Genomic DNA, 26,063 nt, shown 5'->3' on the forward strand with positions numbered 1-26,063 from the left:
ATAAATCAACATTTTTGTATCCCACAGTGAAGGTTATAATGAATGGAGAGATGCCTTCAAGCCTTCACAGATACTAAGCTCACTATGTAAGAAGCACAGCCTCCCAGCCCCAGAATATAGAAGAGAAGAGATCAAAGTAAATAACAAGATCTTTAAGGTTCCCAATGAGGCATTTCCTGAAGGTAAGAAAATGAAAAATGGTCTCCTAGTATTATGATATGGTGTCTATGTACGTATACAGCACACAACACAAATGGGTACATTGATAGAATATGTCATCAATGTCATGATAATGGGAATTTGTAGGAGTGAGAACATTTTACATTAAATGGATTATTAATAGCTGTGGGGATTGCCTAACAAACAGGCAGTCCCTGCATGTGTTTAGGTCGTTTAACAACCACAAATTATGCAGCCACAGGGACTAGAACATAATATCCAAGCACGCCCAGATGCTTGGATAATACCCGAGCATGCTCGGATAAGACGTTATCCGAGCATGTTTGACACTTCAGCGGTCCACCTAGTCTTTGTCAATAAGCAGCCATGACCGTAGAGACTACTGGCTGCAGTGGTCACCTGGTGCCATTTATAAAGTCCAGATGGACTGCTGTAGTGTCAGCACCAAATCTGCGTGAGAAAGAAGAGGTGAGCAATGTTTCCATGTTTTACTAGTTGCATCACCACTCAGCAATGGCTGACATTCACAACTGCTTTGTTTTTATTTTTATTGTTTTTTTACTATACATTTACACACTGTATGTCATTAGGTCAGGTTTTTATTTGCGTGTGTTAATTTTGAACGCTATTTATACAATAAAGTTTCACAAAACATTTATTCATTTAACCAGCCTTATCCAGAATCACAGATGAACCCATCCATCTTTAGTGTTCACAATTCTGTTGCCCCTCGTAGCATTTTTTATGTTTTTTTTGTTTTTGTTTAATGAAGCCAAAACTAGCCCAACTTTTAATAATGTAAGACTGCACAATGAAAACAATGAGCAGAACTAAAGTTATTTAGCAAAACAATCCAGTAATCTGTGATCCTAAATATATATGTCTTTCTTGACACTGCAGAATACCGTAGCGCCATGTTAGTTAGTATAATTGATACAAGTTTCCCTCTAATACTTGCTAAATAAATGGTAGCTAATGTACAAGTGTGAACCAACCTGACATTTTATCTGTTTCAGGGTCTGGAAATATTAAACTGATATTGTTTAATTTTAATTAATGAAATTTTAGATACTATTGATAACTAACAACGACTGATAAACTATGTTTTGTTTTCTGAGGCCATTTTGGGAAATAAAACCTGCAATCTGGTTGGCTGTTATAGGAAACACCTCTACTTTATCTTTGAACTAATCTTTAAATAGTTGCTTCCTTAAGCAGTCTTTTGAGGAGCCTTTAGGAGTGGGTGACTAGTAAAGAATTCTGAAAAAATGCTCACAAATAGAGATGAGGGAATGTGTTTCGAAAACGTTCGCTAATCTCAAATTCGGCATGAACGTTGCACATTCGGATTCGTGTTTGCTTTCACGAGCATTTTTACTCAAAGGTGACAAAATTCGGTCAGAGTTAGGTAAATGATTGCGTTTCCACAAATGCTTTTGTTATTACTTTGGCTAGGATAGTGGTGCTGCATGATGTACGGGGGGAACATGTTTGATGAGAGGATGGGGTGTGGAGATGTTAGAGGAGCACTCTCTTTTTTTTCCTCTTAACTTTATGTGTGTTGATTCCCGCATAAACCATCCACAGCATCCAGACACAAGGCCTTGTGTCACTAGCTGTCGAAGTCACATGTCCCTCTACATATAAAAAGTAGACATGTTGTTTTGGCACCATTTAGTCAGTGTAGTAGAGCCGAGAGGCCGCTCCTGCTGCTGCTTCAGTATAGTCAGAAAGTTATCTAGGCGGTTGATAGTCAGTCAGCTAATTTAGAAACATAGGATCTTGTGTGGTTGTGAAACCGACCTTCCAGCAGATCAATCTCTTTAGCTCTATATGTGTGACACCAGGGCACATTTCAGCATAAAACTATTTTGTGCTGCTAATGTTATGCTTGAGTCAGGAGTTCACATGAGAGAATCTACAGGGTGGGCCATTTATATGGATACATCTAAATATAATTGGAATGGTTGGTGATATCAACTTTCTGTTTGTGGCACATTAGTATATGGGGGGGAAACTTTTCAAGATGGGTGGTTACCATGGTGGCCATATTGAAGTCGGACATTTTAGATCCAACTTTAGTTTTTTCAATGGGAAGAGGGTAATGTGACACATCAAACTTAATGAGAATTTCACAAAAAAAACAATGGTGTGCTTGGTTTTAACATAACTTTATTCTTTCATGAGTTATTTACAAGTTTATGACCACTTATAAAATGTGTTCAAAGTGCTGCCCATTGTGTTGGATTGTCAATGCAACCCTTTCCTTCCACTCTTGACACACTGATAGCAACACCACAGAAGAAATGCTAGCACAGGCTTCCAGTATCCGTTGTTTCAGATGCTGCACATCTCATATCTTCACAGCATAGACAATTGCCTTCAGATGACCCCAAAGATAAAAGTCTAAGGTGGTCAGATCGGGAGACCTTGGTGGCCATTCAACTGGCCCATGATGACCAATCCACTTTCCAGGAAAATGTTCATGTAGGAATCCTCGGACCTGACACTCATAATGTGGTGGTGCACCATCTTGGGTGTCAGGTCCGAGCATTCCTACATGAACAGTTTCTTGGAAAGTGGATTGGTCATCGTGGACCAGTTGAATGGCCACCAAGGTCTCCTGATTTGACCCCCTTAGACTTTTATCTTTGGTGTCATCTGAAGGCAATTGTCTATGCTGTAAAGATGCAAGATGTGCAGCATCTGAAACAACGGATACTGGAAGCCTGTGCTAGCATTTCTTCTGTGGTGTTGCTATCAGTGTGTCAAGAGTGGGAGAAGAGGGTTGCATTGACAATCAAACACAATGGGCAGCACTTTGAACACATTTTATAAGTGGTCATAAACTTGTAAAATAAGTTACGTTAAAACCAAGCACACCATTGTTTTTCTTGTGAAATTCTCAATGTTTGATGTGTCACATGACCCTCTTCCCATTGAAAAAAATAAAGTTGGATCCAAAATGGCCAACTTCAAAATGGCCGCCATGGTCACCACCCATCTTGAAAAGTTTTCCCCCTCCCATATACTAATGTGCCACAAACAAGAAGTTGATATCACCAACCATTACCATTTTATTTATGTGTATCCAGATAAATGGCCCACCCTGTAGTTTGTTTGTTGTAATACCGACTTCCAGAAAGTAGGCCACATTTCAATATCTAATCATTTTTTGCTGATATTTTTGCTCCGTCAAGAGTCCACATTTAAAAATCTAAATTGTTTGTTCTAATACAGTGCTTCAGAAAGCAGTGGATATTTCAGTATCTAATCATTTTGTGCTGATATTTTTGCTCTGTCCAGGAGTCTAGATTTGAGAAATTGTTTGTTCTAATACCATGCTCCGGAAGGCATGCCACATTTCTGCAGAAAAATATTTTGTGCTGGTAATATTTTTGACCATGCATAAGTCCACATTTGAAAATACAAATTGTTTGTGCTAATAGCATTTTCCTGAAACAAGGCCATATTTCTGGGGAAAAATATTTGGCATTGTTAATATTATGGTCTAGGCAGAAGTCTGCATTTGAAAATATAATTTTTTTGTGGTAATACTGTGGTTCAGAAGGCATGTAACATTCTCCAGAAAAATATTTTGTGCTGGTACTATTTTTGGCAATGCATGAGTCCACATTTGAAAATACAAATTGTTTGTGCTAATAGCATGTTCCTGAAACAAGGCCATATTTGAGTATATAAATATTTAGTGCTACTAGTTTTCTCCAGCCAGGAGTTCACATTTCTGAATCTAGATTGTTTGGCTAATAACGTGCTACAGCAAGCAGGCTACATTTCAGTATATAAATCCTTTGTGCTAATTGTGTGGTCAAGCCTGCAGGCCACATTTCAGTGTGGCATAGGGCCTGATACAGGGCCTGGATCAGAGCTTGGAATAGCATTTCTAGCTTAAAGGGAACCTGTCACCCCCAAAATCGATGGTGAGGTAAGCTCACCGGCATCAGGGGCTTATCTACAGCATTCTGTAATGCTGTAGATAAGCCCCCCATGTTACCTGAAACAGGAGAAAAAGACATTAGATTATACTCACCCAGGGGCGGTCCCACTCCGATGGGCGTCTGAGGTCCGGTACAGCGCCTCCCATCTTCATTCCATGACGTCCTCTTATGATCTTCACGCCGCGGCTCCGGCGCAGGCATACTTTGTCTGCCCTGTTGAGGGCAGAGCAAAGTACTGCAGTGCGCAGGTGCCGGAAAGGTCAGAGAGGCCCGGCGCCTGAGCACTGCAGTACTTTACTCTGCCCTCAACATGGCAGACAAAGTACGCCTGCGCTGGAGCCGCGGCATGAAGACCAGAAGAGGACATCATGGAATGAAGATAGGAGTCGCCGGAGAGCGGACCTGAAACGCCCATCAGACCGGACCGCAGCGGAACCGCCCCTGGGTGAGTATAATATAACCTCTTTTTCTCCTCTTTCAGGTAACATCGGGGGCTTATCTACAGCATTACAGAATGCTGTAGATAAGCCCCTGATAAAGGTGGGCTTACCTCATCATCGATTTTAGGGGTGACAGGTTCCCTTTAAACATTGATCAGCAACAGGTGGATGAGTGACAGGTATAGGCCTGGTGGTCTGAGAGCTCTGACAATTAGGCAAGACACATGAAGGAGACCCAACTTGGAGTCCAAACATTTTCAAAAATTAGGGGCAGATACCACTAAAGTGGCATCAATTTATTTTATTTATTTATTTTACTCACTTATATAGAGCCATTAATTCCACAGCACTTTACAGACATTACCATTTTCCCCAGAGTAGAAATAGTAGAATGGGACATCCCTTCCACTACAGGCAGCCCACCAGATGGAGACCCAACTTGGAGTCTCCACATTCCATAAAATTGTTTGTAACATCAGCAGCAGTAGCAACAGCAGGCACAGAAGCCACGACAAAGGTGTCACAGACTGCAATAACGTGATATCAACACAGCACACTAAAAACGACACCATCGCCTAGTCTGTCCAGTCTGCAACTGGGGTGCAAAATTCATTGGAGATCCATAACTTGTTCATCTTCATGAAAGTTAGGCAATCTACACATTCACTGGACAGGTGCTTAATCCACTTATCCGTCAGCACACCACCAGCAGCGCTGAAGACACATTTTGAGGGAACAATGAAGGAGCAAATGATCAACAATAATATTGTGTAACAAAATAAAATTCCAAACCACACCAGCGCTACCCTAACTAGGAGAGGAGAAAGCTGTTTATGAACACTCAATAAGGTAGCTGCTGGTATTAGATGGACACTGTGCTAATTTCCGTCGGTATATTGAAACAATAGTAATAAAAAAAAATACCATGCTACAAGACAGTGTTTAGGTGGGATGGTCTACCCACCTGAACAAGAGCTCAGTAAGATGCGATTATATGTATACAACTGATGCCAGTTGCTAGTGTGTGGACGCTAAATAAGCCATTGGGGCCTTTAGTCGCACAAATCACTGCCTTAAATGCACAGAGAATTTAGCCTGCAGGCCTTAGGCAATAACACAAATAATGGGTTTTGTTTAGAATGCACACTAATTAAGCTCACATATCTTATGGTCCACAATGAGTCTGGTAGGTGAGAGTTTGATTCATGTGCAGATATCTGCCACTGCTTCGCAGATGATTAGTGCCCTGCTACAAGTCCGTGGTGCAGGGCTGAGTGAGAGATCTGCTGATTGTATACCTCCTGAGGATCTAAGCAATAAGCAGGGAGGACTCGCTCATCTGCGCGGAGTCAAGGACGTCCCGGCCGGTGGCATCCCTGGTTACTCGGAGAGAAGAAAAAAATGGCCAACACTGATGAAAAAGTACAGCACACTTCAAAACGCGTTGGTTTTTTGGCCCCAGCGAGGCTCCATACCTCAGTGACGTCACACACTGCCGAGTAGTGTTGGCCATTTTTTTCTTCTCTCCGTGTAACCAGAGATGCCACCGGCCGGGACATCCTTGGCTCCGCTCAGATGAGCGAATCCTCCCTGCTTATTGCTTAGATCTTCAGGAGGTATACACTCAGGTGATCTCTCACTCAGCCCTACACTACGGACTTGTAGCAGGGCACTAATCATCTGAGAAGCACTGGCAGATATCTGCACATGAATCAAACTCTCACCAATCAGACTCATTGTGAACCCTAAAGGTACCGTCACACTCAGCGACGCTGCGGCGATATAGACAACGAGCCGACCTAAACTAGATCGCTGGAGCATCGCTGTTTAGGTCACTGTAGAGACGTCAAACACAGCAACTCCAGAACGATGCAGGAGCGATCCAGTGACGTAACGGCGACTCACTTCTCGTTCTCGCTGGTTGTTAGCTCCATGTCAAACATTGCTGGCGTCGTTGCTTTTGATGTCAAACATGACGATACACGCCGACCTGACGACGAAATAAAGTTCTGGACTTCTAGCTCCGACCAGCGATGGCACAGCGGGATCCAGATCGCTGCTGCGTGTCAAACACAATGAGATCGCTATCCAGGACGCTGAAACGTCACGGATTGTTGTCGTTCTCGTTGCAAAGTTGCTGAGTGTGACGGTACCTTAAGGTATGTGAGCTTAATTAATGTGCATTCTAAACAAAACCCATTATTTAGTGTTATTGCCTAATGCCTGCAGGCTGAATTCTCTGTGCATTCAAGGCAGTGATTTGTGCGACTAATGGCCCCAATGGCTTATTCAGTGTCCACACACTAGCAACTGGCATCAGTTGTATACATATAATCGCATCTTACTGAGCACTTGTTCAGGTGGGTAGACCATCCCACCTAAACACCATCTTGTAGCGCAGTATTTTTTGTTTATTAATATTGTGTAACAATTTTTATTTTAATTATGTATAGCAGATAATAAATTAGTTATGACACAGAAGTACAATAACAATGGGACATGAAGACAGAAAACCAAATAACAGCCATAAACCCCAATAAATAGCTGGGCATATCAGAAGTAATGTATCAATAGTGTAAAAGTAAGAAAAAATTATGATACTGATATGTCCAGAGATAGTCTATTAAAAATAGAAAATACTCTGGCACAGGTATGAGGTAAGAAACGTTAATATGACACCGAAGACAGCCATGCAAAAATGGCAAAATGTTATGCTGAGACAATCAGATTATTAAGGTCACTGGCATTATAATAAAGAAAACCATTAAGTTATGTGACAGTATCATAGTAAAATACTAGGACACAGAGTCATAAATCAAGGCACATGGAGTCATATGTAGGTGCATAGTTCAACACAAGTACCTGTAGCCATAGTTGGACAGGGTATATGGACTGTTAGGATGCACCTCGACGCGAGTTTCATCGCCTCTGCAGCTTCGTCGGGACTCCATATGCCTTGATTTATGATCATTATCCTATTCATCTCCTGACTGTTGCACTCACATCACCTCTTCCTCATTGTCCTCTTCCATTTGTTCCTCTGCTCCTGCACCTTTACTAACAGTTGGTCTGGTACCTTGAGCCCCCTCAATCGCTATAATCCACCCTCCCATGACACCCACCTGTACAACAACAGTCCAAAGCTTAAGAGATATTGTTATCACTTCCGCATCCTCCTCTGCTTCCTCCTCTTCCTCTGAGACCACCACTTCCTCCTGCAGACTATTCAAAGTATGCTCCAGCATGTAGATGACCAGAATAGTGATGCTGATGATGGCAATGTCAGTGCTAACCATCATATTAGCCATTTAGAAACTGTGCAAAAAGGTGCAGAGGTCCTGCATCTGTGCCCACTCTGCAAGCGTGAGTTGTTACACGTTCGTACTGCTTTGGGCCAGAATATGTAAAATATCATAATTTACCAGGCATCATTGCTGCTGTCACAGTCGCTGCAACATGTGCGGAGTGGAATTCCACTGTGATGGCACAGCACATATCAATCGGTTAACCGATAGCCTGAAAGACCTCTGTAGCGATGTAAGTCCATGACAGGAGTGGTTTAGATGCCAGAAATTAGCACACAGAGGCTGTGCTTTCTGCAGCAACACATTCCTGGTATAGTGGCGTAGAAATTGCTGTACCACCATGTTGAGGACATGAGCCAAGCAAGTCATGAGTTTGCCCCGGCGTAGGACCACCACCAGGTTTGCACTGTTATGGCACACAGCGGTCACTGACTCCAGGTTCAGTGGAGACAGCCATGGCTAAAACTCGGCCTGTATAGCTGTCCACAACACTTGAACTGTGTGACTGCATTCTCCAAGGCATATTAATTTAAGCACTGCCTGATTGTGTTTTTTCCTGGCTGCGCAGTACAGAGGTGGGGGTACTGTCTCTGCACTGTTGGAAAGTGTTTCTCATTAAGGGAGAGGATGAGGGCACAGGTGGAGGCCCTAAAGGAGGTGGATGAGGCAGAAGCAGTGGAGGAAGGGTTAGATACTGAGGTTTGTACCACAAGCCTTGGGAATTCCAAGATTTGCTGTCTAGTGACACCTTGGTGTTTTTGTGATTTAGTTAACCATTCTTTGGTGTGTAGTGGTTTAGTTCTCCAAAACTAGGTGTTTAGTAGTTTAGTTCTCCAACACCTGTTGCCTAGTAGTTTAGTTCTCCATCTTCTGGTGTGTAGTGGTTTAGTTATCCAACTTTAGGTGTTTAGCAGTTTATTTCTCCAAGCCCTGTTGTCTAGTAGTTTAGTTCGCCATCTTCTGGTGTATAGTGGTTTAGTTATCCAACCCTGGGTGTTTAGTAATTTAGTTCCCCATCCCCTGTTTTCTAGTACTTTAGTTCTCCTTCTTATGGCTTGTAGTGATTTAGTTCTCAATCCCTAAGCACCTTGCAAGCCTTGGGGATTCCAAGACTTGTGAGCAGCCCCTTCCCCGCCTGCCCCCACTGCCACCAGAGTCACGCAGTTCCCTGTCAGCAAGATGTTATGCTGTCCATGCTTGCTCGTCCAGGTATCAGTGTTGAAATGCACCTCATCAGACTTTGATTTTTTCAAGGAACGAGTGATGTCGTCTACGACATGCTGGTATAGCGCAGGCAAATCTTTCTTACAGAAGTAATGGCATCTTGGCAACTGGTACTGGGGGACTGCGACAGCCATCAGCTTTCGGAAACCATCTGTATCCAAAAGGCGGAAAGGCTTCATTTCCATGGCCAACAGATTGGATTGGCCATCTATTTATCACAGAGATCAGAGGTTGGGAGTCACTCAGAACCACCCTCTGTGATCTTTGAGTGAAGAGCTCTCAGATGGCCCCTATTGTCCAGACAATTACATGATTGCGTGACAATCAACCGAGGAGGCTGCAGGCTGTTTCTAATAATTAGTTATTGGAAAACTAACCATACGCATATGGCATATACACCTCCGGATTACAATGCATGAAATATGTGTATATACTGACGTATGATCACTGCTAACTCCACGATAACCCTACACTACTCACTGCCACCACCAATCCATTTTTAAAAGTAAATAAATAAATACAGACCGATTGGACGCCTTTCTTCTTTTGAGGTCCACGCCATCAGGGTCTTCCATTCCCTTTCCCTCAGAGTAGCAGTCATATACCATCCCACAGGCTCACCCACCCACTTCCTTGACCACTTTTCTGCCTTGCTGCCACATTTCATGTCCTCAGAATTGCCAACCCTCTTCCTGGGAGACTTCAACAGCCCCACTACCCCAACTGCATTCCAGCTTCTATCTCTACCCAATTCTCTTGGCCTCTCACAAATTTCAACTTCTGAGTCACACAAAGACGGTAACATCCCAGATCTGGTCTTTGTCTGGCTCTGTTCAATCTCCTACCTAGATAACTCACCTCTTCCTCTTTCTACCCCAAGAAATTAGGGCTAACCACAACTTACACATGTTTAGGCACTCCCTAAAAACATTTATATATAGCCCATTCTCTACTTCTCTGAACATAATTTGCCATCAAACGCAGCCGCAACCAAAAGCACAACTATTGGCTGGTGACTACCTCATGTAGCCTTTATCTATCCCCCATTCCCTCAAGATGGCTGGACCATCATTGTAAATAAGCACCTTTACATTGTGTCAATCCCACCTTAAAATAATAATGATGAGCAGGGTCATCATTATTTTTGCTTTAATTATTGGATTATTGTTAACTTTGTAAGTTATGACTGTTTTATATGAACTGCTGGCTTGTAGAGATCTTAGGAATATGTTTGTGCTATATAAATAAAGGTTCAGTTTTAGGACCCCTGCTCTTCTCCATCTACACCTTCGGCCTGGGACAGCTCATGGAGTCTCACGGTTTTCAGTATCACCTCTATGCTGATGACACACATATCTACCTCTCTGGACCTGATATCACCTCCTTACTAACAAGAATTTCCAAACTTCTCCCTTCTGTCAATCCCTGCACTGGCTTCCAACTGCCCAGAGACTCCTGTTCAAAACCCTAAGTTTGGCATACAAAGCGATCCAAAGCCTGTCTTCTAGTACTTACCTGCACGCATCCTCCGATTATCACAAGAGCTCCTTCTCTACTCCCCTTTTATCTCCTCTTCCCACAATTGCATACTAGATTTCTCCCGTAGATCTCCTCTACTCTGGAACTGTGTACTCCAACATATCATACTCTCGCCTACCATGGGAACCTTCAAAAGGAACCTAAAGAAATACCTCTTCTGACAAGCCTAACAACCTACACTAACCATTGCTCCATCATACCGCTGCACAAGCAGCTCTACCCTCAACTATTATATCCTCACCCATCCTTTGTAGACTGTGATCCTTCACGGGCAGGGTCCTGTCTCCTCCAGTAGCAGTCAGTGACTTGTATTGTTTATGATTATTATACTTTTTTCATTATGTATACCCCTTTTCACATAAATGGCGTAAATAACAATAAATAATAATATTATAATATCGCTGTGCGGCTGCCAAAGAAAGGGAGTCGAGTAGACCGTACAGTATCTCAAGTTTACAAAACATTGCGCAATTATAATATTTATTCTTTGCAAAATTGATGACACTTTAGTGGGGTGTGTCAATAATTTGGGGAAATGTTTGTACTCCAAGTTGGGTCTCCTTCATATGTGTTTCCTGTAGCAGTAGGGCCCCTAGGCCGGCAGACCTGCAATTACTTTCAGTCTACCACCTATGTTACATTTTTATATAATTTATGGTATACCAAGCTGATATTTGGCCACCTGAGTGTGGCTGATCAAAAATCACGTTTAAGATGTTGCATGAGGTATCAGGGCTCCCGGTAGAGCAGGTTTACACTGGTGCCTCACTCACCTCATCTTAATTTAAACTTAAATTCAAAGCTGTAAATGCTGGCCCAAGCCCTGATACCTCATGCATGGCCCATGGCTGACTGCTATCAAATTTGTACTGTGGGTCAAGCTTTATGAGCTGCTTTTTGCCCCCCTGAAAGTGTTGTCTATGCATTTGATTTTGCTTCCCATTGAATTCATTGAAGTTCAGATAAGTTCGACGAACTGGTCGGTGAATTGTTTGGGTGAACATTCGTCTCTTTGCCGAATCCGAACCAAACTGGACCTTGAAAGGTTCATTAATCTCTACTCACAAACCACTTGAAATACTCTGTCTACTCATTTTTATTGTAAAAAAAACCTGTTCATATATCTTCTAAAGGAAAAGTCTCCAAACTAAGCACTGTCCAATAAAAAGGCTGCAAAAATTCTTAAAAAATTTTCAGAACCACTTCAGGAAATTTTTACTAGAAAACTTGTAGTTTTTGACCCCCTCAGAAAAACTGTGTGCATGCTGCTAATTCGGTTTGGACTTTCCATTTGTCTTTACCATTTTAAGAACAAATGGGATTAATCTAAAAAAAAATCTGACTCATAACTGATGTAAATAGAAGGGAACCCATTGATCATGATGGCGTACGTCTTAGTTACGCAATGGGTCATGTTTGAGAATGGAAGAGTTCTGCATTCTGCGCTCTTTCTTCTGTGCTAAAAATGGACACATAACAGAACCGAAACAGATTTCACAATAACAGAACAGACAAATTGAAAGTCCAAAATAAAATGTGAACAAATTCTTAAGCCTCCTACACACATTAGACTAATATCAGCTGCACCTGCCAATATCATTGGGCTTGGTTGACCCTTTAATGTGTATGGAGGGTGCAGGTCAACTGAATGTCAGTGGAGATGTTGATCGGGTATGTCAGATTTTGGACTGCCGAATGCAGAGATGTCTGGGACACAGGAGCCCTTGACCAGGTGAACGCTCCTTTGTATGGGAATGGCATCCAAGATGGCTGTTGTCTCAACGATTGGCCGAAGCATCATTCGACCAACAGGCATCTAGTGTGTGTGGGGACCAATAGTCTTCTCACATTGTGTTTACTTTTCTTATGTATGGTTTTCAGAAGCTTTTGTGAGAGATAAGAACAAAGAGGAAGATGAGATGCTCTCCGGTTATGATGAACATAAAGCACTCTACGTTCTCCAGCACTGGGATGACATGCCAGAGTATGGAACCAGACTTGTCCCAGAACATGTAGAAGTAAGGACCTTGTACAATCCAGAGAGCCCAGGCCTGGGACAGGTAATTAATTAAATCCAAATAAAACTGTTGATGGATGATTTACATGACAAGTATTGAAAAATTATAGGAAATGTTCATAATTAAAGTGAATTGTCTCCTTCAAATATTACATAATGTCTAGGCACAAATTCCTGGCTAAAGAATCTTAACCCCTTATAGAAAACTGATATGCATTAAAATGGCGTCTGCTAAGGGTACTTATTCCCTCATTGCCATTTTAAAATGGCGATTGGGAATAAGGCTGTAGCTTCCATCAGAATTGGAAAATATCTGAGGTATTGGCTACCGGGGGTTGCTGAGATCCCAGAGAACATTATCAGGGCCAGATTTTTTGGTGTCCAATCACATGTGATCACAAAAAAAGTGTGCCAGCTGTTTCAATGACTTCTCTCTCTTCTGACATGACATACATATGTCAGAGGAAAGAGAAATGATGCCCCCAAAACCACCCAGTACCTCCACCATCCCCCGGTCTCTCCTGCTTCGTCCCCCGGCCCGGTGTCATCTTCCTGGAAAAAAAAATTGTTAGGGGTGTGTTGGGGTTCGGGGTGTGTTAGGGTTGGCGTTAGGTTGTGTTAGGGTTAGGGGTGTGTTAGGGTTGGGGTTGAGGTTAGAATTAGGATGCTTTGAAAAGTAAAAAAAAGATGATATGACAGCTGGTGTTGAGTGCAATTGCTCGCTACTCGAGTTTGCATTGGGTGCTCGGGTATGCATGGAGTATCGTGGATTCTCGCATGGATTTTTGGGTGTCTAACAGCTGTGAAACATGCTGGGCAGGGACTCGAGCATGTCACCCAATTACCTCCGATGCAAATTCGAGTAGCGAGCACTTGCGCTCAACACTAATGGCGACATATTCAATATGACAACCTAATGTTATCAATTTCTGCTTCGTACCCGTGGGTTAAAAATCCTCATTATACCCCTGGATAAAATCCTTGAGGGGTGTGGTTTACAAAATTGCATCACTTGTGGGGGATTTCCACTGTTTTGGCACATCAGGGGCTCTCCAAATACGACATGGCGTCCGCTAATTGTTCCATCAAATTTTATATTCAAAAAGTCAAACGACACTCCTTCCCTTACGAGCTCTGCTGTGCACCCAAACAATGGTTTCGCCCCACATATGGGATATCAACATGCTGAGGAGAAATTGTACAACAAATTTTGGGGTCGATATTTTTCCTGGTACCCTTGTGAAAATAAAAAAATTAGGCCTCAATTAATTTTTTTGTGAAAAAAAGTTAAATGTACATTTTTTTCCCACATCCTAAAAATTCTTGTGAAGCACCTGAAGGGTTAATAAACTTTTTGACTGTGGTTTTGAGCACCTTGAGGGGTGCAGGTTTTAGAATGGTGTCACTTTTGGGTATTTTCTATCATATAGACCTCTCAAAGTTTCTTCAAATGTGAGGTGGTCCTTAAAAAAAAATCGTTTTGTAAATTTTTTTGGAAAAATGATACATCACTGATCAACTTTTAAACCTTACCTAAAACTAAAAAAAAAATGCTGTTTCAAAAATTGTGCAGATGTAACGTAGTCATGTGGGAAATGTTATTTATTAACTATTTTATGTGACATATCTGACTTAAGGGCATAAGAATTCAAAGTGTGAAAATTGCTAAATTTTCACCAAATTTTTTTTTCACAAATAAACGCATGTTATATCAAAGAAATTTTGCCACTATCCTGAAGTAGAACAGCCTCAGAATCAGTGGGATCCATTGAAGTGTTCCAGAGTTACAACCTCATAAAGTGATACTGGTCAGAATTGTAAAATGTGGCTAGGGTCATTCAGGTCAAAATGGGCTCATCATTAAGGGGTTAATGTTCTGTATCTCTACAGGGGTCAAGGTGCTCTACTTTATTGATCGCAATGATTCAATGATCACAATAAAACCATTCAAATTACATAAGATTAAGAATATCATGTTAGCCTGCCAACAGAGCAGTGTGTTTTACTATAAGTATAATGTTCCGTCTCCCACCAGTGTTACAGTGGGCATGAATAGTCTGTTAGGGCTTGTTTATTCAGTTTCTTAGTCTATTGGATTAGTATTTGTTACCATGTACAATTAGTCATAGTGTAAACCCTATGAATATAATCTTTCAGAAATACAAGTGTAAAATTACCATATGCATGACGTAAAATCATTTTTATCTTCTAGGGATCCGTTCACATGTGGATTGACATGTTTCCCAATGATGTTCCTGCTCCTCCTCCTGTAAACATTAAACCTCGTGAACCAGTTAGGTAAATATGGCAAATGGTTCAGTTTTTCCTTCCATTGGTATTGGACAAATAAATAATCAAATTATCTTTTGTCTTTTTTAATTTTATGTATTTTTGAATAAAGTATATATTATTTAAATAGGGTTAAGAACTATGTAAAAAAGTTAGAAATGTGTATTTTTCATACCTCCATTTTTTTTTTTTTATGGATTCTGTTTGTGTTTTTTTGGTGGTGTACTTTTTTTCAGACAGGCTCAGAGAGAAAGAAATGGAGTTAAACACTTTTTTTTCACAGGAACTTTGAAAAAATATTCTTTATTCCTTCCAAGGACTATACTCAGAATCAGGGGGCAATCATTACGGGTGGATGAAAGGGGATTCCGACTGCTCAATAGGAAAGGATTCTATACAGTTAGAGCAGTCAGACTGTGGAATGCTCTACCACAAGAGATAGTAATGGCAGACACTATAACAACTTTTAAAAAAGGGTTGGATGATTTCCTTGATACACATAACATTGCGGGTTATAGTTAATTTAGTGGCAAAATATACAATTGGTGGAGAAAGGTTGAAGTTAATGGACCTAGGTCTTTTTTCAACCTATGTAACTATGTAACTATATATATTTTTTTTAGTTACGAGCTACGAGTTATTATTTGGAATACCGATGATGTAATTTTAGATGATGTCAATCCATTCACTGGAGAGCCTTCAAGTGATATCTACGTGAAAGGGTATGTGCTGTATTTCTATTCACTTCTGAATATCATTTGGCCACTGTATGCTAAATCGCTACCTTTAAGTTATAAACTTCACATCTATCATAATCTATCTATCGATCTGTTTATATGTATTTGATGTGATGCTTAGCTTTAAAGGGATATTTTTATGTTAGGAAACTGGTATAGTTAGTTAGAGAGCATGAAAATAAGCCAAATTGTAATTGACTTGCTACTTCTATCTGCTGTTCTTTCCCTGAAATGAGAGCTTTTATCGTACATAGTGTACAGCTTGTTGCCGATAAGATCAGCCACCAAGGCCTTGTTGAATGTATTCAGAAGACACATTCCAGGCTGGGAAGTTAACTGATAACATCTCAGTCACCTCTCTACAGCCCATTAATTTCTATACATTAGTTAGCTGCTCACCTTCATCTCCCTCTCAGCTCCTTACAGAGCTACTGTTATCATAAGAAACAGTAGATAGCATCCAAACCAAGGTGATTAATTCCAAAAGTAAATATTTATTCCACCATCACATAACAATGTTTTGACCTGTAATAAGTCTTTATCAAGTACAAACAATTACATACTGTGGCTTACAAAAATCCACCAATTGCCATAAAGACCAAACCCACTTACATAAAATATTATGAAAAGTATCAATACATGGGGTATAATCCCACATAATAGTGCATATTAACAATTTATTATGAGATCATTTCTGTACCAAATATTAAGTTCTGTTTTTCTATTGTATCAAATATTTATTTCATGTAATAAAATGCAATTTAATTATTTATAAATCATGCAATGTGATTTTCTGTTTTTTATTCTTAGATTCTGTCTCTCACAGTTGAGAGCTGAGCGCGCTACTGAAGAGCAGTGAATACTCACTGCTTTCTGCGCATACAGTCTCAGCGTCGGGAGCAGTGAGTATTCTGGCAGTTGCCCTTCGGCTTGCAAGCAGCACATGACGTCCCTGCCATGCGCTGCTTACAAGCATAAAGCAGCTTCTAGCAATGGAAAAAGATGCTGCAAGGGAGCGCCGGGAAGGTAAGTGTAATGTTTTTTTTAAATGTTTAATGATGGGGCCATGCATACCAGGATGGTGCTGGGGCCAATTATAAGGATGGGTCCATGCATACCAGGACTGGGGTTGGTGGCCAATCATACCAAAATATGGATGGGCCATGTATACTTGGAGGAGATGAGGGCCCTGCATACCAGGATATGGATGGGGCCATGCATACTAGGACTAGATGGGGGCCTTGCATACCAGGATAGGGATGGGCCATGCATACTAGGATGAAATGGGGGCCCTGCATACTGGTATAGGGATGGAGCCATGCATACTACGACGAGATGGGGCCCTGCATACCAGGATAGGGGTGAGGGCATTCATTCCTGCCAGGATAGGGATCAGTGGGACCATTCCTACCAGTATAGGGATGAGGTGGCAATACATACCAGGGTAGGGATGATGGGACCATGTGTGTGTGTATCAGGATGGGGATGAGTGAACCATGTATACCAGGATAGGGGATATTAAGTACAGAACTGACCACAGTTTTTGCTTCATTTTTTCTTCCTAATTTCCTCCTCTAAAACCTAGATGTGTCTTATGGTCCGCTGCGTCTTATATTCCGAAAAATACGGTATATTGTTTACATAAAAACATCATGGTGATCAGCCAATCAAAAGATAGCATCCACATAGTCATGGTTACAAAAGGTCAATCCTACCAAAGTAGATAATGAATATACAAATAGCCCTTTATGTAGAGCCAATAATGTTGCAAATGAACGCGTTAAAATCAAAATATGGAGGCTTATCCAGGGCATATACTCTGTTACCCAATGATCCACAGGAATCAAATTGTCAAGGTGATGCTGGCCCTATCATTGCTACTGATCCCCATCACATCCGTCTCGAGCACGCATTGCCGAGGACATACCCCCGTCAGTACTCGTCACAGGAGAGTGTCCACATGACCATAGTCACATGATCACACCCTAAATGATGCATGAGCATAGGTCAAATGCGTGGGCCGCGCGCACAACCAGAGATTGTCACTCATATTGCCAAGGCTGCAGTCACATGATTGCGGCAGAGTCAATATCCAAATAATGTAAGGGAGTCACAGAACGTGAACCAATCCAGGTCAGAGGGAGGAAGAAAAAGTTAAGAGGAGGAGTAAAAGTACAGACATAGGAACAAACATATATGTATTCTTGTTCAGAATTTAGTTGCATCCGCCAAAGTCAATCCCCACACCTCATTCCAACACCATCTCAGCTTTGCAGAAAGGAAAAACCATCTATAAACAAAAACCATCACGATATTAAAAGCACATACTGATGAGACAGGAACTAAAGAGGGCGTCTAAGACAAAGAATAATGTAAATTATATTCAATATTCAAACCTTTAGGCTGTAAAGTCCCCAACTCAAAAATCCATCCCAATTCCTTTTCTTAAAAAGTTACGACGAGTAGTCTGTCCCCATCTCTTCATTGTACAGGGACACTATGGCCCTAAATCTCAATTGGTTCATCGAATGCCTGTTATCCAAAAAATGTTTTGGAACAGGCAAATCGGTGAGTCCAGTCCTGATAGATAGTACTATTATGCTTACCCTGATCTCTATTGTTGTCTCCTCAACATTCCCACAGGAAATCATGCATACAACAAAACTCGATGAGCATGTATATCTCTCTTTAAGTAAATATTTCTTCCCAATATGGAGATGATAAAATGAGTCTCCCTTGATCATATTAGTTCATCATGCACAAACCAGGCAGGGCAAATTCTCCAACCCTGGAGAGCTAAGTGTCATTTGTAATCATACCTTAGATGTACCAAAATCTGATTTAACTATGCGGCCTCATCTATAGGAAAGAAGGGTCTGCAAAGAAAAATCCAATAACGATGGTAGACCCTTATGTAACAAGGGCCAATGTCTATTCAAAATGCCCACTATTCATCCACTGGCCAGGCAATATGTTGGCTGCAATTTATAAGACTGACTACAGTCATGTGGACGCTCTCCTGTGATGCGTGCTGACTGGGGCATGTCCTTGGTTATGCGCGATCGATACAGATGTTATGGGAGATCAGTAGCAATGATAGGGCCAGTGTCACCTTGACAACTTGATGCCTGTGGATCATTGGATGACAGAGGATAAGTTGTGGATATGCCTCCATATTTAGATTTTGGTGTGTTCATTTGGAACAATTCTATTGGCTCTACATAAAGGGCTATTTATATATTCATGAATTAGGGGAATTATTTATCATCGTTTTATCTCATAATATGTTGTTACTATGCACTACTATGTGGGTTAATACCCCCCTGTATTGATACTTTTTGTAATTGTTATATTTTTAATAAGTGGGTTTGGTCTTGTTGGTGAATGGTGAATTTTTGTAAGCCATACTATATATACAGTAAGCTAGACATGTATGTTATTGTTTGTACTTGATGAATACCTATTATAGGTCGAAACGTTGTTATGTGATGGCGGAATAAACATTGACTTTTGGAATTTATCACCCTGGATTGGACGCTCTCTACTTTCTCTTATGCTGCTGTTTCTCCAAGTGGGTTCCTTGGTATTTTGAATGAGTGTCCAGCCTAGTGAGTGCAGTCAGTAACTTCTTTTACTCGGATAGCTACTGTTATCAGCCCTGCAAAATCACCAGGCTCAATCATCAGCATTTTCCAAAGCAGTTCTCCTGAAGACTGCTTAAAGGCATTGTTATCTCTATAAGCAAATACTGTGATAACAGTGTAGACATCAGAAGGGGCATTGACAGACCATTAATGTGTCACAGTAGCATAAGTAGAAGCTACCAAACCAGATCCATCACATAAGGAAAAGTGCAAAAGGAAAAAACAGTAAAACTCTGTGCCGCTGAAGATGCAACTTTAAGACTAACCCTTTAAGACTCCCCATACACTTTAGATAGCTGTTTACCAAACAATGTTTTGGTCGATTGATCTTGCCCATCTGTCCCATATACACTATCTTTTCTATGAGAGATACACTGCCAGACATTTTTGGAATGACTTATCTCTTAGGCCGCCGTCACACATGCGAGTTTTACGGACGTAAGAGCGCAGAAACTACGTCCGTAAAACTCGCATAACATACGGCACAATGATTCTCAATGGGTCTAGTCCTATCAGCCGTATATTACGGATCCGTAATATACGGCGTTCTACGGCCGTACAAAATCGCAGCATGCTGCGTTTTTCAGCGTATTGCGCAAAAAAATCGCCAATGAAAGTCTATGGGGGCGAGAAAAATACGGATTCCACACGGACCAGCAGTGTGACTTGCGAGAAATACGCAAACAATAACATACATACAGCTACAGTGCCCAAATTTTGCACATACACACTACTAACATTAGTAGTGTGGAATATGCCAAAAAAATGGGGATATGAGATGGTTTACTATATGTAAACCATGTCTCATATCCTGTCGGGTTTGTGAAGGAGAAATGAGAAGCCGGCAATTGAATTACCGGCTTTTCACAGATATCGCGCTGAAGTAAATATAAATACAGACTATATATATATATATGTGTGTCTCAATGACATATATATATATATATATATATACTGTATATATGTTTTCCCAAACATTTGAGCACATAAATCCATTAGATGTCGGTTTTGCAAGCCTGCGAGAAAATCTCGCAGTACGGATGCCATACGGATTACGGTACATACGGAGGATGCCATGCGCAAAATACGCTGACACACCCTGACTACGGATCACTATTTTGGGAACATTTCTCCGTATTACGGCCGTATTACGGCCGTAAAATACGGAACGTATTGTCTTACGCCAAGTGTGACGCCGGCCTTAGAGAACAAAAGGGTCGGCAATCCAAAATTGGGCATCTCAGATCGATGTCTCCCCTATCATCATCTGCCCCCAAACATTAGACTGTCAGTTGAACCTACAATTGGTGGGCTCTGATGATGCTAGTCTAATGTGTGTTGGGACCTTTACAAGTTATTTCCATCTTCCTAAATGGATATTGTTGGATTGTGCTCCTCAAAAAAACTTAGCAATTTACTGTTTATTCTCAATTGAAGCTGTTCTTGAGTAGTAACAATTTTCTTTTGTTTACAGTTTATTGCCTAGGAAACCGACCACCGCTGCTGTCTAGCTTGTAAACATTGAACTCTGCAAGGTTAGCCAACACTACAAGGCAGCAAAGGTGGATGCTCACCTAGGCAACAAGTTGTATATATATATACTATATATAAAAAAAAGCGTTAATATCTCAACAATGGCTGTGAATTTTAATAAACAGTAAACTGTATAAGTGCTTGTTTAAACAAGCAGTATCCAATAGTACTCACCTATGGAGATGGGTATAGCCATTTAGGATCTCAGGGCATCAGCAAGGCAACCAAAAGCTCTAACCAATGAGCATCTGTGCAGTTAGGTCATTTTATATACAATTAATTATAATAATAATAACATCACTTTTGTAGATGGATAAGAGGCTTAGATGGAGAAAAGCAGGAAACCGATGTACATTTTAATTCTCTCACCGGTGAAGGAAATTTCAACTGGAGGTTTGTGTATCGGTTTGACTATCTTCCCACCGAGAAAGAGATCACATACAAAAAGAAAGAGTCCTTCTTTTCCTTAGAAGAGTCTGAATTCAGAGAACCAGCGGTACTTACCCTCCAAGTTTGGGATTACGATCGTATATCTGCCAATGATTTCTTAGGTATGTAGCCATTTTTACACTTTGATATTTAGAGACTGGTCTCAAGTGTAGTATTATAAATATGGGGCTGTAACACCTATAGATAAGGACGCAGTCCCTTCAAAGTTTTTATCCTCTTAATATATTGCAATCACCATATTATATAGCACTGTTTACTTACAGTTGCTTATTTTGCCTTTCTACACAGCTAATTCTTCTGTTTTCTGTTAGGTTTATGACATCACATGTTTAAAAACTGGCTATCTGAATCTTTGTAAGGTCTATGTAGAAACAAGAGCTAAATTTTCTCTGCATGACTCAAGATTCACTGCAAAAGTCCCTGACAGGAGGAGGAGCAGAGCAGCTGGGTCAGGAGTTGAAAAGGGGAATGATTTTTGTCAGGAAAAGAGACTTCCTTTTTCTACATATAGCAGAAAAAAGCGAAGAATTAGCTGGGTAGACAGTCAAAATGAGCAATTGTAAGTACACAGTGCTATATAATATGATGAGTGCAATATATTAAGAGGATAAAAACTTTGATGGGAGTGCTTCTGTAAGAATGAAGTAATCCCTTTCTATGTATTGACTGTACTTCATTATTTGTCAAGATGTATTAAAACATTCCGGTCAAAGAGTAGAGTTGGAGATGTAGCACATTTAAGACTATGTTTGTCTAATCTCCTTCAAACAAAATAAATGTGCATGGTGTATTGAGCACAGATGGTTTTAAGGGTTTCTGACCTAGGTACCCTCACAGCTGCCCTATTGCTTTACCCAGATCCAAGATACTCCATATCATGTTGTCCATACATGTATGTCCTCCTTCTCTTTTACACTGGGACCCTATGATAGCTGGTCAGTTCAATATGTGCACGAGGTTGTCATTGTAGTTGTGATTGAAATGCTATTGTTTGAAGACACCATGACAGGGACAAAGGATGTTGTTATAGGTGTACTGTGACTCCATTAGGTGAGCATTGTGGTTGCATAGCACTGTTATGGCATATCTGTGACTAACAAGCTATTTACTTTTGTGCTGTGATTGAAATGCTCTGCACTTAGAATACTGTGATTGGGAGGGTTCTGTTATATGGTCATCGTGACAGGAGGACTGCTGTTTGGCATTGCCAATAAGGTATAAAGGTATTTGGAGATAGAACAACTTACTGTCACTGGCTCTTATATGGGAGAATAATCAAAAAATCTTATGAAACAAACATTGCGACTGAAAAATGTTATAGCCAATGATTCTCACTTTCAATTATATCAGCTTCTTGTTCTTATGACCCATCCTTTGCCATCACCCACTAATTAAGGGGAACCTACTAGGCGATTCATGCTGGCATGGTTTTGAAGTTGATTGTTAATGACCTTTTGGTTTTGTGGCCACTGTCATCTGCAAAATCATGTGAGCACTAATCATAAGTTTGAAAAATGTGCTGATTTGTGGCTTTAAAGAGAACTTGCCTTGTGAAAACTGCAATCAACCTGCACATGGCATTAATCAGCAGGTTAATAGTATTCTGAAACTGCCTTGAACCAACACTTTGAAAACTTTATTCCTCCCGGCAGCATTTCGGTTTCAGTTACTGGGGCGAAGCCGGCGCTGGTTCATTCAACACTCTATGGATTGAGAGCAGCAGCAGTAACTGCACCCCAGGCCCTGACTGACAGCATTAGGGCTGGCTGTCAGTCAATCTCAGGGGCTCAGATAGACCACATGCATATGTTGAGTATTTGGTGAGTTTTTAAATCAGTATTAGTGATGAGCGATCACTAAAATGCACAGATGCTCATTACTCGAATCGAGCAATTCCTAATGCTCGGATGCTTGTTTCAAGTAACGAGTATATGAGGAGTTAATGGGAAATCTGAGCATTTTTCCGGAAGACAAAGAGGTCTGGGGGGTAGTGAAAATGTTACAATGGATGGAAAATATGTTGAATGGAAGGAGAACAGCATGGGAAAGACCCTTGTAAGTATCTCTGACTCCCAGATCGCTGCTGAGAACATTGGTGTCACACTTTTACTCCACTTTTAGAACTGACAATAAAACATTAAAAAAAAATGTTAAGAAACATTTTTTCCTGTGTAATGACTTGTACATAAGGCAAAACTTAAAAAGGATCAAAACAAATAATGTAAGTAAACCAAAACTGAAATTTTTAATAAAAAATCTGAAATTTCACTGTAATTTATGAAGGAAGTAAGAATTGCCAAAAATTAGATGGACAAGGGACTCAGATACACCATGTACTAGACATAGAGGAAGGCCTCATACACATACTCTTCAAATTGTCATATAGTGGTACTCCTACAGTTATAAAAGCTATGCACACAGTGCAAAGCCTGCCAAAACTTACAAGTAGGGTCAGCCATACAACCTTGATGGCACCAACTGCAGTGCCTCATTCAAATATTAAGAAAGTGTAGTTGTGGTACTCCTACACTCATAAAGGCTCAGCACACAGAGCAAAGCCAGAAAAGAAGTATATGCAGGGTCATCCATACACCCTTGAAGACAACAACTGGAGGGCCTCATTCAAATATTAAGAAAGTATAGTTGTGGTACACCTACACCCATAAAAGCTTTGCACGCAGTACAAAGCCTGTCAAAAATTACAAGTAGGGTCATCCATAGACCCTTGAAGACAACAACTTGAGGACCTCATTAAAATATTAAGAAAGTGTAGTTGTGGTTCTCCTACACTCATAAAAGCTATGCACACAGTGAAAAGCCAGAAAAAATATAAGCAGGGTTATCCATAGGCCCTTGAAGGCAGAAACTGTAGAGCCTCATTCAAATATTAAAATGTAGTTATAGCTACAAAAATTACCAAACATTAGATGGACAAGGGACTCAGATGCACCATGTACTGGACATAGAAGAAGACCTCATACACATTCTGTTCAAATTGTCATTTAGTGGTACTCCTACAGTCATAAAAGCTATGCACAAAGTCCAAAGCCTGCCAACATTTACAGGCAGGGTCAGCCATACACCCTTGAAGGCATCAACTGTAGTGCCTCATTCAAATATTATAAACAAAATGTAGTTTTGGTACTCCTAGACTCATAAAAGATGTGCACACAGTGCAGAGCCTGCCAAAATTACAGGCAGGGTCATCCATACACCTTTGAAGGCACCAACTGTAGTGCCTAATTCTAATATTAAGAAAGTGCAGCTGTGGTACTCCTACATTCATAAAGACAGCACACAGTGCAAAGCTAGAACAAAATTATACAAAAGGTCTTCCATAGACCCTTGAAGACAAGCAACTAGAGGGCCTCATTCAAATATTGTAAACAAAGTGTAGTTGTGGTACTCCTACACTTATTAAAACTCTGCACATAGTGCAAAGTCATAAAAAAAATATAAGCAGGGTTATCCCTAATCCCTTGAAGGCAGCAGCTGGAGGGCTTACAAACACTTTTTGTGCTGTTGTCATCTGGTAGCTGGTGGTGTGTAAAAGTCAGAGCTAATCCAGGCTTTGTTAAGAGTGATAACTCACAAAGGTATGCCCTCAGTATACTATCCCTTGACCGGGGAGACAAGTACCACTGAATATACAATGCATAAGTAACTTTTTTTGGTAATTCTACTAAATAGTAAACTCCCAAACAGGTGGTACTTTAGGAATAAAATATTTTTTATTTAAACAATAAATTAAAACTAAATAAACATATTACATAAATAAGGCAAAAAAAGTGCAGTTCCATTAAAAGAGGGACAAAGCAACCATAGGAAAGCCACCAATTTTCTGTAGCGCTGTGGTAGAATAGTGTGCACAATTGTGGAGTTGAGCTGCATTACAAATGAATTAACTATCTGTTCTCATGCTAGGAAAGGATGGTAAAAAGACCCCCATAACCTATGCTGACAATGTTATGAACCGATGTCTAACTTGTAAACTAACAAAATAACAATACTGACAGCGAAGGTGAGGTGTGTAAGCTAATTACTGGAACAATTTTTATGAAAATGCAGCTAAACAATAACCAAATAAACAGAACACTTTACCAGGGCGATGTGGTGTGGCTTTACCTCGGCGTCCCTCTGCCTCAACGCGCGTTTCACAGTCCGCTTCTTCAGGAGGCATGTCTAGGCAGGGGGAAAGCCGGTTTATGTATGCTTAGGGCTTGTGCTGATTGGTGGTGATCACGCTAAAGGAGGGTACGAGGAATAGTTACTTCCGCCAGCGGCGTTACTATGGATGTTGCTATGCAGCCGTGAGTGAGTGTTAAACACACCGGAAGGGGAATTGTGCGCATGAGTCAAGAGGCGCCAGCGTCGGCGTTACTATGGATATTCAAAACACCGCAAAGTAGGTGCTATGTAAACTAAGGAACGACATGAAAAACAATGAATGAAAAAGAGCGCCATCAACGGTGTTGCTATCCAAGTGCGAGCATAAGTGAGCATAATGAAAAAACGCAACACCTATGTGGACACAGATATAAATTAAGGCACACACGGTGTGAAAAAACTGTGTGAAACAACTAAACAGAATTAACCACTAATATGATGAAAAGTGATAAATGGTCATGTTGCAAAACTACCCCCGCAATACTGCTGCACCTTGCACAGATGTCAAAACGTAAAAAAGTGAAGAAGTAAGACGGACCTTGTTTAAGGGACTGAGTCGCTATATATGAGAACAGAGAA

At 40.8% G+C, this 26,063-nt stretch overlaps 1 protein-coding gene across 1 annotated transcript in view; it reads left to right on the forward strand.

The window, feature by feature from the left end:
- LOC143765342 (fer-1-like protein 4) overlaps positions 1–26,063 on the forward strand; it is a 301,433-nt gene that overhangs the window by 236,259 nt on the left and 39,111 nt on the right. Inside the window, exons 38-42 of the mRNA XM_077251904.1 lie at positions 28–182; positions 12,529–12,707; positions 14,877–14,962; positions 15,577–15,675; positions 21,177–21,418. Of these exons, the coding sequence (XP_077108019.1) occupies positions 28–182; positions 12,529–12,707; positions 14,877–14,962; positions 15,577–15,675; positions 21,177–21,418 (761 nt within the window). The remainder of the gene's footprint in view (positions 1–27; positions 183–12,528; positions 12,708–14,876; positions 14,963–15,576; positions 15,676–21,176; positions 21,419–26,063) is intronic.

Source organism: Ranitomeya variabilis, chromosome 4 (assembly GCF_051348905.1).
Source record: "Ranitomeya variabilis isolate aRanVar5 chromosome 4, aRanVar5.hap1, whole genome shotgun sequence".
Lineage (NCBI taxonomy): Eukaryota > Metazoa > Chordata > Amphibia > Anura > Dendrobatidae > Ranitomeya > Ranitomeya variabilis.